Below are 12537 nucleotides of genomic sequence, written 5' to 3'. Positions count from 1 at the left end.
CCTCATTTTCTCGGTAACAGACAACTGAAGTCCCTAGTTGAAGACCATTTCTGCTTCAGACACATGTCTTTGCGGGTATACGGAAATATAACTAAGCCCTAAAGCCGATGCGATGGCTAATGTCAAAGATTTCTTTTGGGCGTTGAAGGTTAAAAACAACCCTGGGTAATTAATAGATACAATGGCGTGCCCCAGTGATGTCTTACATTGATCTTGTGTTTCTCTTAAAAGCAACGAAAACGAAGAACAGTTCGTTGCAAGATGGAGACAATTCGTGACTCGGCATTTGGCAAGCTACTTCGCATAGTCAGTGGACGACGGCTGCTGCAGTATCCAGAAGAAATAGATCACAATACCTGTGATCAATGCCGGAAGACACAGCCGCAAGTCAGGGATGAAGAGGCCGCAGAACTCGAGGAGAGTAGGGAGGAGGAAGATGAAACCTGGGGTTTATAGGGCTGCTTTGCTATCTCAGCTCCTGTTCTAGGCCCGCTCGTTGGGGGGGTTTGCCGCCGCCCCCAAGGGATGGACCTGGAGTATTTGGCAGCTACTCTGGGTGTCTGGATTGGCCTTGGGTGTTCTCTTCTTCCTGCTTCCGGAGACATATGCTCCGAATATTCTATGTAGCCGGGCCCGTCGAATCAGGAAGATTACAGGCAATCCCAATTACATGTCTGAGTCTGAGCTTGAACTCAGGCAGTGGAATCCCAACGTACGTGAGGTCCATCTTTCGCCTCTATTGAGAAATGTTCACTTCTGCCGAACAGGATGTGTTATTTGAAGCCCTCGTCCGGCCATTCCAGCTTTGCTTTTTCGAACCCGTTGTATTCCTCATGAACCTATACATCTCCTTGATTTATGGAATCCTTTACATCTGGTTCGAGGCTTTCCCGATTGTGTTCAGTGAGATCCACGGCTTTAATTCGGGTGAAACAGGTCTTGCATTGCTCAGTATTCCTGTCTCGACCTGTTGCATCACCATCCCACTTTATTTCTATTGGAAATTGAAGTATCAGGCCAAGTATTTCGATGAGAACTGGAACATCACACCAGAATACCAACTACCACCGGCTTGTGTTGGAGCCTTCGCCCTCCCTATTTCCATGTTCGGGTTCGGCTGGGCGGGTAATTTCGAATCCATCCATTGGATTGTCCCCATTATTGCATCCATGCTGTTCGCATTCGGAGGTTGCATGATCTTCAACAGTATCTTCGGTAAGCGCATCCGAATGGCAAGCAAATACGCCCGTCATGATACCTAATGCCTTTGACCTCGCGTCAATTGTTTTTTGTCTTCTGGATTCATGCTTGGTTAGGGTATTCTTCCAATTTAATCTTGTCCATCTATCGGATCCCTCTTCGTTAATCGTCGGTCGAGCCTTGTCAGAAAACACTGTATTTGGTTAACATATCATCCTCTCTCTCGCGGCTAGGACCAAGTTACCCAAATACTCACAAGATGAATAAAGTAACAGACGGGCTTCATCAAGCCAACATACTCCAAGATCATATGAAATACCGTAGCGGCAGTTATTTCCAATTCGTTCACGACCCATTAGTTTGGCCGCAAGGTCCTCATCGCACAATAATATATTTCTTCCCCCGTTTACTACTAAAATCTTTTCCAATTCTTCATTCACCCAAGCCATAATTACTGACACGAAGATCTCTCCTCGACAGAGATTCCGAAACTGACAGTATTATGAACCGTTGTTCTTAGTCTTGGTGTTACTGACGGTTGCCGCACGGCTTCAAAGTCGTTGAAATGCATCCTATCTTCCCGAGTCATCCTATTCATTTACCTTTTTGGCGGTCATCGAAATAGAGGCAAAGTGCCGTATTTATCAACTCAATCCAGGGTCTAAACAATTGTTGAATGGATGATCGCGGGTGGAAATCTCGAGGCTCCATGATCCCGATGCATAGACAGCGTTTCAAACGGGGTGGGCGCCCTGATGGCATCGGTATAATGTGCAAGTCAATCACCGTTTCCTATCAGATTCTAGCTCCGCGCCCCAAATGGCGATGGAAATATCCTCCAAACCCTAAGTTGAAATCCGAGAACAACTTACGCCATTACAAACACACAGTGTTTTCCCACGATCGAGTCCGTCCTTCGAAAAATGAGATGTCGATATTTGTGCCTATGGGGAAAATACAAGTGGAATGATTAGTGAGCTGGAATAGAAGCATATTCCCAAGGTGCACACTCTACTCGGGGCGATGACTGCAGCAAGCTACGATCCATCATATATTTCGCGAAATATCAAAATTAATTAGGTAAACTGTGAATTACTAAGGAGCGACTCGGTCGGCCAGATACAGCCTAGAAACAAGACATGTGCCATCGCGATTAATCCCCATTCTTTTGTTCTCCTGCTAGTTAGGCGTTCATTATAATTGACTGATCCTCCGTTGTCGGCTAAATGCTTTCTAACTCGCACCCTGATCGCAACGTTGGGGGCGGCAGCTTGGGTCCGGAAAGGATGTATGTGTCGTATTTAGGGCTGAATATATTCTCAACAGAGGTGACGTGTAACAAGGGCAGAAGACAACCCGGCAGGAGGGTAATTTAGTGCTATCGAACGCTTGTGTGTTAGTTAAAAGATCCTTAGATAGCTCGGGCTGTGAGGTTTATATGGAGTATAGAGAAGTATAGACTTCCATTTCCAGACCCTGGAGAGAGGGACTTACGCTGCAGGAGCCGCAGGAGCAGGAGCTGCAGTCGCCAGAACAGCAGTTGCAAGAGCAGGGAGACATCTTGATTTGCGGTGGAGAGTGGTTTTTTGAAAAGGGAAGAGGTAGAGAGGCTTTGGATCAGGTAGTGGTTTAAAGACTTGTGAGTGAGATTCTGGTAGGAAGAGATTCTCGAGTATGGCGCTGAGAACGCAGTATTTATGTCCGTGGACAAGGCCTGCCTGAGGCCAGAAAAAGTGGGATGTTTTGGGGTTTCGTTTTCGTTTACCACCATGTCCAGATGATTCCTCGCTCCATTCTGATCCTTCAATACCAAGGCAAATCGAGAGAACCAGTAGAAGTGTCCGGATAGGAGGCGACAAAGGAGGATTCCGGGTGGTCAGAGTGGGGGGGACATGTTCACGATGTTTTCCCTGGTCCATATGGGATTAAAGCGAGTCAGCCGCCGTTAATGCGCATCGGGGGGTCAACGGAGCCAATGTGCGTACAGGGTGGGAGCGCCCATTGACATCATATCATGTTTTCGTCCGGGTTCGCTTTGAGGGGGTGTCAAACAAGATGGCCAGAAAGGGCCTAAGCAACGAAACCTCATGATCCTGGAGGAGTTGCAGTGTGTAGTAGTATTCCCATGAGTGGATGGTATGACTAATTTGAAGGCAAGTGGGTATAGACAGGCCCGGAGCGTAAATTCCTCTAGATATTTGAAGTAGACACAATATCCCACAGCTCAGGATGCAAGCTGTGTTGTGTCTACTGGCAATAGCTGAACCTCTTTATATATACACCTCTTGTGAATGAGTACCCTGGAGGTTCCTTCACTGTCCTTCTCGCCGAAAACAAGTTCAGGAAGACACCGCAGGGCTGCTTATCAGATACTCCTGAGGGGATCAGGAAATGTACAAGGTTCAAGAATACTAACGGTGCACTCCCTGTCCTGGGTGGGGTACAAGTGGCTTCCGTTGGGTGAAAGAAACTGCCAACCCGGCAATCGAGTGCAAGCCTTCCACATGAGGGATATAATCCGTCTTGATCGAGTATAGCCGCAGTTCTGGTGGGAAACTACTGGGTGGATTAAAGGCTGCAGTCAAGAAACCCGCATTGGCCAGATGTCTGCCGGAAACATGATGCAGGAAGCATTTGAATCAGATGCTCTCGTACGACTTCTGATGCTCGTAGGTACTAATCAAGAACAGGGTAAGTGCTACATCTTGGAATAAGACATAAGGAGTACATACTATACCTAGGAGACAGACTCGTATGCGTCTCCGTTCTTTATTTTGAGATTTGGGAGATGTTAGGGAGGCATATGTTTTCCGAGGCACGATGGTCGACCCCGAAGGCGAACGAATATATATTGAAGATTCAACCTTTAAACATCAGACTAGTAGGCTAAGAAGAAAGGTTAGTGGGAGCATCCGTGAGTGAAGAGAGAAACCACCTCTCAACTGTCCTATGCTACCTAAAGAGGAAGAAGCCAGCGAAGTTATTGGCCTTGAATGGATAACTTGGGCTGCCTGAGTACCTTAGGGGTCGTTGGGGTCCGAATCGGGTTAGTCCAATAAATATTCCTTGCTCGAAATGCTTTCTCTCTCTCCCCTGAACGAACGTGTCTGCTTGTGATCAAGGCAGTTTCTGTGCATCAATTCAGTTGGATTGGTCTTAATGGCTCCTCTGATGAGAGAACCGCCTGCCCATCGGTTGCTCAACTACTCAACGCTGTTTACCCACCTTCAGGGTTCCCTTGCACATTCAGCGAGCGATGGTTGAACAACGGACACAAGAGGGCCCTGATGTGTTGCTCTGACCAGATTCTGACAAGCCTGACTGAGACCATGTTTGTCAGTTATGAATCGTCTTTGATTGATGCTGGGCAGTCATACATTTGAGAAAGGCTCGAATCATGCGGTTGAATATAAACCTGAGTATTGGATTACAACGCTCGACTTTCCGGCCTGGTTTGTCCATTTTATTTGTGGCCATAGTGTGAGGTATGGTATTATGGGCTTTGATGTGTGTGTAATCATTATCATTCCTTACAAAATTTAGCTCACAGGCCAGTCGTCGTTGTATACAGGCTACCGAATCCCTAGGTCACTGCATATTCGACCCGCTCCTTCACATACCTTCAGCGAATCATGCTGGACTTTTTTGAAGTGGTAAAGAATATAAGTGAGGTTGCAACTAAGGGACTGTCGAGTCGGGAGGTTTCAATCACTTGAAGCGCTGGTTGAAATATACAAGGGAAGTTGGACACGGTTTGTGACACTACAAAAGCCTGAGCTCTAGACACTGAACACCGGTTACGGCAATGGCCATCGGATCTGGTCTCTATATTGTTTAAAACTGGTGATTTAGTGGGTATCTGACGGGGCTCGGACGATAGTGATTATACCCCTCACTTTATCTCGGCTTAGACCAAAGGCACAACATTGACTTTGCCCTGCTTGTTCAAACGATATCAGATGGGATAACTCGACTTGTTGAAGCACTGTTTATATAGTATCACTGCCTGATTTTGGACACTACTTTAATGCCAGATAAAGTGCTGAATCAAAATGGATGAGCTCGCCAAGAAAGCTGAAAATCTTCTCCTTTCTGCCCAACAGCAATATAAGACTAGACATTCAAAGTCCCGGGAGTTGCATGAGCTAGCAACCCGCCATCTACCAGGTGGTAACACTCATTCAGTGCTACATGCAACCCCATTTCCCCCTATATATGGCTAGCGGGCGCGGAAGTAAGCTGTACGACCACGATGGGCATGGGTGAGTGGAATATCGGCACGTTATTGTACCGTGGCATGCTCCCGATGTCTTGTCCTAGGTACCTTGATCTTCTAGGGGATATGACTGCTGGTCTTTATGGACATTCTCACCCTGTTATTCGGGATGCTATCATATCTACTATGGACAACGTGGGACTTAGTTTAGGGGCAACTACCGTTGCAGAAGCTCGACTTGCGGAGGCTATCTGTGACCGGTTTCCGTCAATTGAACAACTTAGATTCTGCAATTCGGGTACAGAGGCCAACCTGTATGCTTTAAGCGTTGCGCGGCAAGGTACGGGCCTCTCGAAAATTATTGTCTTTGAAGGCGCTTACCACGGTGGGGTGCTCTACTTTGCTCATGGATTGGCACCTAACAACGTTGACAAGGAGGACTGGATCATTCGTCGATACAACGATGTCGACGATGCGAAGCGTTTGATTGCCGAAAATAAAGGCATCGCCGCTGCAGTTCTGATCGAGGCAATGCATGCAGGGTGCCGGGAGGGGGGGGGGGGGGTGCATACCGGCGACCGCGGAATTCCTGCATGCCGTTCAAGATGCTGCCAACGAGAATGGTATATTGTTTATTCTGGACGAGGTTATCACCTCATGACTTGCGCCAGGGGGCCCTCAGTCGCTGCTGCTACATCCCGAGCGAGGTACGCCCATCACGCCTGATCTGACTACTTTAGGAAAATGGATTGGGGGTGGTTTGGCTATTGGAGCGTTTGGGGGCCGACAAGAGCTGCTTTCAATCTACGATCCGCGAAGCTCTACTATCCAGCACTCTGGCACGTTCAATAATAACACGCTTGCTATGAATGTGGGATACGCGGCCATAACCTCGGTTTACACCGCTGATGTGTGCGTTGCCCTGAACCAGATAGGTGATGAGCTCCGTCACAGCCTAGAGGAAATCGCAAAAGGAACCAAGATGGCAGTCACAGGCCGCGGGTCAGTCATGAATATCCATTTCTTGCGTACGGGGGGGGGCTTCGCTTGCGAATACTATAAATGACTTGCATGTTCCCCCAGAAAGTACGGATGCCATTCTTGGGGATTTATTTTGGTTCTCCTTGGTCGACCGTGGAGTTTGGATTGCCCCTCGTGGAATGGTAAGTCTTCTTCTCGGGACAATTCAAGAAGAGATTGAACAGTTCCAGATTACACGCAAGTTTCTCCGGGAATATGAAGAACTCGTGAAGTTATAGAAATCCCAAGAAAGTAGTGATTGTGTGAACGTCACCTTCTGATCTTTGTGTTCTCTTGGTACGCAAATACATAGACTGGCATTTTAGTAGATGGAGAGTTCCAATTAAAAATCACCGAATGTACAAACCATTCTTTTCATTGCGGATTACGCTTTTCCACTCAATTCAACGGCGGGTTTGCCTTTCTGATTTCCCTCCCCACTATTGCCTGGATCAAGATCCATCTGTGGTCCCCGTATTCCCTTAGTCCACGTCCCAGTGGGTTGGAAATCCTTGATTGGCTTGCGGTAACATCGTGGCTCTATCCTCGTCGGCATTTCCCGCCCCATCTCTTCCCTGTCCCTCCTCCGGGGCGTCTGCAATTTGTTGGTACTCTGGAACTCTCAGGCGAGACCGTGAATTCATCCAGGGAACTCGACTAGGAGAAATGTATACAAACCCAACCTGATCAATTCAAGCCCGTCAGCAAATCTCTTTATCTACAGAGTGGGGAAGATTTCGGAGAAAACGCAGGTTTACCTTCACGGCCAGCATCGCAATAGCTGCTACAAACACCATCCACGAGACGCGTTGCTGTTGCTCTCTCCAGGGACCGAGACAGCTTCGTTGGTACCCGAGCTGCAACTCACACGCGTTATCTCCATGATCTCGATCCTTGAAGGGCCATGCTCTATCATGAATACTACGAAAGCCACAGCACTGAAAGCGATCCTGGATTGTACGAATGACGGGTGAATTTTTGGACTGGAAAAAGGACTGCCACTGGCTTTCGAGATGGCAGGCGAGAGTATTTTCCGGGAAGAGGTAGGCCAGTGCCACCGTTGCCATTATGCTCGATAATATGGTGTGGAGATGATTCAGGAGGGGAAGGAGGACTACTCGCCAACGATTCCCGCCGGTCAAGGAAGGTTTTGCTAGGAAAATTCTCGTGGCGAGAAACGCAAGAATAGTGACGGGGGAGAGTATTGTAGCTCCCGCCGGGACCCACCCTGGCAGCGGGAGAAAGAGGCATGTTGTTCGGGACCAAGATAGCCTATACATAGCAACGATACCATAATTCGTTAGATCTTGAATGAAACGCGGCAGCGAGATAGTATCCGGTAACACAGGGAGGGAAAGAACATACGCTCCGAAAACCAATGCAATCACTGAGGTCTAACCGGGAAAAGCTGTTAATATTGTCTCTGTCATTACATGGGGTGGATGTTCTCACTGATGAAAGGAGGATGTAGAGGGCGGCTGCGGTATTACACTTGAACGCCATAGCGAATGAGGACTTGTAGATGATATATCCGGTCGAGAGAGATGAAAACCAAGTAGGAGTTTGAGGTTGAGGTCATGCACGTATGAAAGGAAGGCGGGGTACAGAGGTTGCAGCAAGTCAAATTTCATGTATGTAAACACTAGTATTCTGCCAGTTAAATTACTCTGTCGTTGAAAGCAGCCCTGAATCTAGCATGAGACATATATACATCTCTGTTTTATGTTGTCATATCTGGTGTATACCTATGTAGAGGGGATTCATTGAACTGTTCATAAGAATTCAGAATCTGAGATAAAAGAGCTTTATAAGGATTTATCTGATATAATACAAAAGATATATCACCATATCCCTGCAACTTGACAATAATACACAGCAATTCGGTCGACCTCAAGAGCGCTCATATCAGAGCTCACAGCTTGTAGCGATCCTTGAGATGACGCCACCAGTCACGCAACATCCAAATATCAAACTCGGTAATCTCCATTGCGCTGCCAGCAAGCATGAGAAAGTTCTGCTGGCCGGTAGGAGTCCAATCATAGAAATCTAGAAAACGTCAGCATGTCATACGAATATATCACGGAAGGGGGAAACCAAATACCATCCAAGGCGAAGGTATGGCCGATCTCGTGGAGGTAGATATGGATATTCTCGGTCTTGAGATTCTCCATGAAGTACTCCTGTCCCATGCGCTGGCCCCAGTCACCACCAGCACCGCCTTGGAAGCCATCCGTGAGCCACAAGCTTTGATCTGCAAGTCTGTGAGCAAGACAGGTCCGGCGAGAACAGAACAGAAAGAGAAGGATAAGTATACCATAGTGACGATCAGCACCTCCAGGGCAGGAGCTATAATCACCATCCTGATGGAAAAAGCGTCCACAGGAAGGCACACATTGTGGAACTCCATTTTCATCAGTGGTTGTGTGGATATCAATACCTGAAGTGTCACCCTGAAGGAGGGACGCATCACGAACAGCCCATCCAACCACATTGACCTCCACCGTGTTATATGGCCAGTCCTCGAATCCTGCCAAAACAGAAATCCACTGATTGAATGAGCGGCTGGCAGCAGAGGCGATTTCGGCACGTTGGGCCTCGGTGACTGGCTGGGCGGATTCCCAGCGCACGCAGTAGTTTATTTTACCTTTGCCAGCTAGAACCTGGTCGAACCCGTAGTTTTTGAATCCGAGTGCATCCTGATAGGTCGACATTTGATGTTCCCATACCTATTGGTTGAATTGTGTTGGGAATAATATTTCAGACAAAGCTAAAAGAAAGAGATCTTACCTCGTTCAGAGGAGTCACAAGATCTGCCGGAGGATCCCATGTAGAAACATTTTGACGTTTTACCACAGCCCAGGGTCTGGCAGCACTGACAGTGAGGTGTCTGGGAATGTCACTGTCATGGAGCGGGAGGGCAGAAACAGAGCTGACCAGCAGCTGAATAGCAGCGAGAGAAAGGAGTGCTTTCATATTTATACAAAACAAGGGAACTTGTGTAGAGTGGGAAATCACTTGGGACAAAAGAGTGTCAGCTACTCAATAGCTCTGTGGGTTGAAGTCAACAGCTTCAAGCCCGTCACAGAAATGGTACCGGTTATATAGTATAGTGACCATTATGCCATGCAAATGAGCAGAACAATCTCATACTGCCCAGCCACTTGGCAGGAAGACCCCCAAAATCCACGTCCCGAGAAGGCTATTATTCTCCACCATTATAGGGACCAGGAGGAGTGAGGGACAAATGGTCATATCCCTGATATTCTTCGAGAATTGAAATAGGGGCCAAACAGGAAGCAGAATAGCCAACCCGCCTTTGTTCAATATATCAAAAACATGTCCCTGCCAATCAGGGGCAAGAACAGATTGAACAAATCGCTAGCAAGACTATGTAAAGCCGCGGAAACCTAGACGAACCCAAGCCCGCCAAGTTCACTATATTACTCGACTTGTAGCATGAGAGACACGGAAGCCCTACTCCTCGAAAACTTCAAGACAACCTGAATCACCGGCAGCGAAACCGGGAATAGTCTCCAAACTTGGACAAAATGGCACCGGTTGACGGGATAACCAGTTACATAATCCAAGGGATAATCATTTCCGCCATCTCACCACAATTGGAATGTGTGTACCTACAACCCTCCCAATGTCGATGCGCGCATGGTTGCTGAAAAGGATGAGGAGGAATCACTCGGATCCATGTCTGTATCTATTTCCGTTTTCCATCCATTCCATCATCGTTCGGTTTACAATCGCGCTTGCGGTGCGGCGTACGCGAAGGTTCCGGGGGTCCGGCGACTTGACCAAGTTGACCTATCGCCTGGTTAACCTGCGTCGTAATGAGAACTTGGAAGAGAATTTTCTTTTGGAAATCAATCCAAGAGGCCAGGTACGAAATTGTATGATTCATTGTACTTTACTTGAAACATGGGTAGGCAGGCATATTGTCATACTAAGCCATGGCAGGTACCTGTTTTGACTTGCAAGTCCCTCGCGTCACCACTCACGGATTGTCTGTCAATCTGCCACTGGGTGTGTGAGCAAAATCCAGTTCTACTTCCAGCATCGCGACAGGCCACAATCTGTCGTTTGCTATCTCAACTACACGAGACATTGGCAAATAATAATCCCAACCCGGCTGTGGACGACCTCCTGGCGCGCAATGATATCACCCCTGCTCGCCGTTATGCGTTGGAGTATAAGCGGGATTGGTAAGGTTCAATGGCATCCCTATGGCCATCGCGGTTGCAACTAACAATTTGACCTCAAAAGCCAGAGGAAGGAACGGGAGAGAGAGTCGACGCAAAACCACAACGGCATGACAGCACATACTAAGGCATTTCTGTCTGAGGTTGCTAAACAACATCACGAATTCAGTGACGGGGGCACCTGGATCTTCGGAGATGACACGGGTCCGACGGTGCTCGACGCCCATGTCGTGGCTTTTATCGCTCGCTTGATCGATATCAACCTAGTCGAACTCGTCCCTCCGCAGTTACTCCCTTATGTGGAAACCATCATGGCGTTACCGGAATGGGAGGACGCAATGAAAGGAAGACCGACCGTCTGGAGCGCCTCCCTAGGTCCAATAGAGAAACTACAAATATGAGCATCCGAAAAACTTTCAGCCACTCGCATTCGGCCTATCACAGTGTACCAAGAAAAACAACCGTTCTTGAACGATCCAAAGCCTTCGACTTTAGTGAACCATGTTCTCATAATAGCGTCCATCCATTCCCGCAAGAGCTCGGGCGTCTCGGTTAAACGGCTCCTTCAAACCACCTTTAAAGTATTTCTTCACATTGGATCGGAAAACCTGCACAGGATCGGTCTCTTCCTCCTGACAGATCCATGTGAGCCAACGATGGCCGGTAGTGACGTGGGTAATCTCATCATTGTGAATCACTTCCAAGACCTCCACGCTCTCCATGTCCCGGGCATTGCGAAATTTAGCAATGGTCATCGGATTAACATCAAGGCCACGAGCCTCATGGACGAGGGCAATAATACTAATCCTCGCGCGAAGGTTGTGTGCTGTGGTTGTGGCGGACTCCCATAAACCATGGTGAACAGGCAGCGCTCCAAAGTAGGAGCCCATCTCTTCCAGTCTGGTGCGCAGTAGAGAAAAATGCTTTGCTTCATCATTGGCGACTTTGAGCCAGTCATGAAAATATGTACGCGGCAGCTGTCGTGGGCAGTCTCGAGATGTGGGAAGAGTTTGAAATTCCGCGAATCTCACACAAATATCAATTGCCAAATCAATAGCCCAAAGCTCGATATTGGCAAGAGCATGGAGCATTGCAATCCTACTTTTCAGGTTTCCTCCCCTGCCAGACGAGGGCATGTCCCGAGGATTGACGGTCATCAGCTTTTCCCGGGGTGGGGTCGAAGGAAGCGAGACGGGACTCGTTCCAACAATAGGCATGGGAGACGATGATCCTTCTCTGCTGGTGAATGTAGTAAATAGATGGGTAGTGAGTTCTATTTTGTGCTCTGGGTTCGATGTATGTAAAATATGCGCACACCAGTCGCTGAGTGTGGCGCTTGCGTCCAGATATCTAGCTGTCTCCGGCCGGCTCGCATGCGAAGCTTGCTCGGATGCAGTGACCGCACGACCAGTCTTCAACTTGACATTTTCGCTCACAGGCTCCATTTTACCAAGACCAACTGAGCAGCCGTTTGAAGGGTACTGTAATGTCACATATTCTCCCTGGACATCAACAGGAAATGTGCACGCCTTGATGCCAACGCTGGATTCGCCAGTCTCCACATTGAAATCATACGCATGCCATGGGCAGGAGACTATATAAGCTGAATCCTCGATATCGACATTTGCATCTTGCATGGGGCCACCAGCGTGCGGGCACTCCGCCTCCATCGCGTAGTAAGACCACCCATCACTGGTTTCATTTTTTGCCTTGCTTTTTCCCGAGGTCTCAATTGAAGGCAAGCGGAAGAGGACTAAACGCCTGCCGTCTGAGAGATGCAGGACGTATCGGGTGTGTGTGAGCTCTGAGAGCAACCCGATATGGATGTTCATCATCTTCGACGGCAAATCCGCAAATGACACTCGATATAATGCAGACGTTTCCCCGCGATGT

At 48.1% G+C, this 12537-nt stretch overlaps 8 protein-coding genes across 8 annotated transcripts; 3 read left to right on the top strand and 5 right to left on the bottom strand.

Moving 5' to 3' along the window:
* The first annotated feature begins 723 nt into the window (after nt 1-723).
* Nucleotides 724-1546, top strand: P175DRAFT_0504956 (uncharacterized protein). Its single transcript, XM_040897989.1, has one exon. The coding sequence runs from the start codon at nt 747-749 to the stop codon at nt 1260-1262; it is 516 nt and encodes a 171-aa protein (XP_040748592.1). The 5' UTR covers nt 724-746; the 3' UTR covers nt 1263-1546.
* Nucleotides 1547-2301: 755 nt separating this feature from the next.
* P175DRAFT_0100324 (uncharacterized protein) lies at nt 2302-3268 on the bottom strand. The gene is made up of 3 exons (XM_040892326.1): nt 3186-3268; nt 2668-3110; nt 2302-2591 (listed from the first exon to the last, which is right to left on the bottom strand). Exons 2-3 carry the CDS (start codon nt 2969-2971, stop codon nt 2434-2436), a joined length of 462 nt encoding a protein of 153 aa, XP_040748591.1. The 5' UTR covers nt 2972-3110; nt 3186-3268; the 3' UTR covers nt 2302-2433.
* A 1984-nt stretch (nt 3269-5252) lies between these two features.
* On the top strand, nt 5253-6675 carry P175DRAFT_0512361 (uncharacterized protein; the record flags this gene model as incomplete). Its single annotated transcript, XM_040898664.1, has 6 exons — nt 5253-5335; nt 5424-5462; nt 5521-5932; nt 5958-6062; nt 6099-6444; nt 6500-6675. 6 exons carry the CDS (start codon nt 5253-5255, stop codon nt 6673-6675), a joined length of 1161 nt encoding a protein of 386 aa, XP_040748590.1.
* Nucleotides 6676-6696: 21 nt separating this feature from the next.
* On the bottom strand, nt 6697-7957 carry P175DRAFT_0504954 (uncharacterized protein). The gene is made up of 4 exons (XM_040897988.1): nt 7889-7957; nt 7802-7830; nt 7195-7708; nt 6697-7119 (listed from the first exon to the last, which is right to left on the bottom strand). The coding sequence occupies exons 3-4, from the start codon at nt 7501-7503 to the stop codon at nt 6919-6921; spliced, it is 510 nt and encodes a 169-aa protein (XP_040748589.1). The 5' UTR covers nt 7504-7708; nt 7802-7830; nt 7889-7957; the 3' UTR covers nt 6697-6918.
* On the bottom strand, nt 7801-8119 carry P175DRAFT_0100261 (uncharacterized protein). Its single transcript, XM_040892325.1, has one exon. The coding sequence runs from the start codon at nt 8065-8067 to the stop codon at nt 7885-7887; it is 183 nt and encodes a 60-aa protein (XP_040748588.1). The 5' UTR covers nt 8068-8119; the 3' UTR covers nt 7801-7884.
* A 229-nt stretch (nt 8120-8348) lies between these two features.
* P175DRAFT_0496365 (uncharacterized protein) lies at nt 8349-9409 on the bottom strand (the record flags this gene model as incomplete). Its single annotated transcript, XM_040896120.1, has 4 exons — nt 8349-8482; nt 8538-8687; nt 8751-9162; nt 9224-9409. 4 exons carry the CDS (start codon nt 9407-9409, stop codon nt 8349-8351), a joined length of 882 nt encoding a protein of 293 aa, XP_040748587.1.
* A 673-nt stretch (nt 9410-10082) lies between these two features.
* P175DRAFT_0535999 (glutathione S-transferase family protein) lies at nt 10083-11045 on the top strand (the record flags this gene model as incomplete). Its single annotated transcript, XM_040900283.1, has 3 exons — nt 10083-10325; nt 10403-10647; nt 10709-11045. 3 exons carry the CDS (start codon nt 10083-10085, stop codon nt 11043-11045), a joined length of 825 nt encoding a protein of 274 aa, XP_040748586.1.
* Nucleotides 11046-11135: 90 nt separating this feature from the next.
* Nucleotides 11136-12479, bottom strand: P175DRAFT_0446508 (Rieske [2Fe-2S] domain protein; the record flags this gene model as incomplete). The annotated part of the gene is made up of 1 exon (XM_040894349.1): nt 11136-12479. One exon carries the CDS (start codon nt 12477-12479, stop codon nt 11136-11138), a length of 1344 nt encoding a protein of 447 aa, XP_040748585.1.
* Between the last annotated feature and the right edge of the window lie 58 nt (nt 12480-12537).

Source organism: Aspergillus ochraceoroseus, assembly GCF_002846915.1.
Source record: "Aspergillus ochraceoroseus IBT 24754 chromosome Unknown P175scaffold_11, whole genome shotgun sequence".
NCBI lineage: Eukaryota > Fungi > Ascomycota > Eurotiomycetes > Eurotiales > Aspergillaceae > Aspergillus > Aspergillus ochraceoroseus.
The sequence above is the reverse complement of the archived record's forward strand: the minus strand, read 5'-3'. Positions and strand labels throughout refer to the sequence as shown.

What these genes read in the sequence shown, in the direction of transcription:
- P175DRAFT_0504956 (XM_040897989.1), top strand. Translation starts at nt 747, where the DNA reads ATGTTCACTTCTGCCGAACAGGATGTGTTATTTGAAGCCCTCGTCCGG.
- P175DRAFT_0100324 (XM_040892326.1), bottom strand. Translation starts at nt 2,971, where the DNA reads ATGGTGGTAAACGAAAACGAAACCCCAAAACATCCCACTTTTTCTGGC. An exon ending in CCTCTCTCCAGGGTCTGGAA is followed by an intron (nt 2,592 to 2,667) that starts ATGGAAGTCTAT and finishes TAACTAACACAC; the next exon opens with AAGCGTTCGATAGCACTAAA.
- P175DRAFT_0504954 (XM_040897988.1), bottom strand. Translation starts at nt 7,503, where the DNA reads ATGGCAACGGTGGCACTGGCCTACCTCTTCCCGGAAAATACTCTCGCC. An exon ending in TTGCGATGCTGGCCGTGAAG is followed by an intron (nt 7,120 to 7,194) that starts GTAAACCTGCGT and finishes TGAATTGATCAG; the next exon opens with GTTGGGTTTGTATACATTTC.
- P175DRAFT_0100261 (XM_040892325.1), bottom strand. Translation starts at nt 8,067, where the DNA reads ATGAAATTTGACTTGCTGCAACCTCTGTACCCCGCCTTCCTTTCATAC.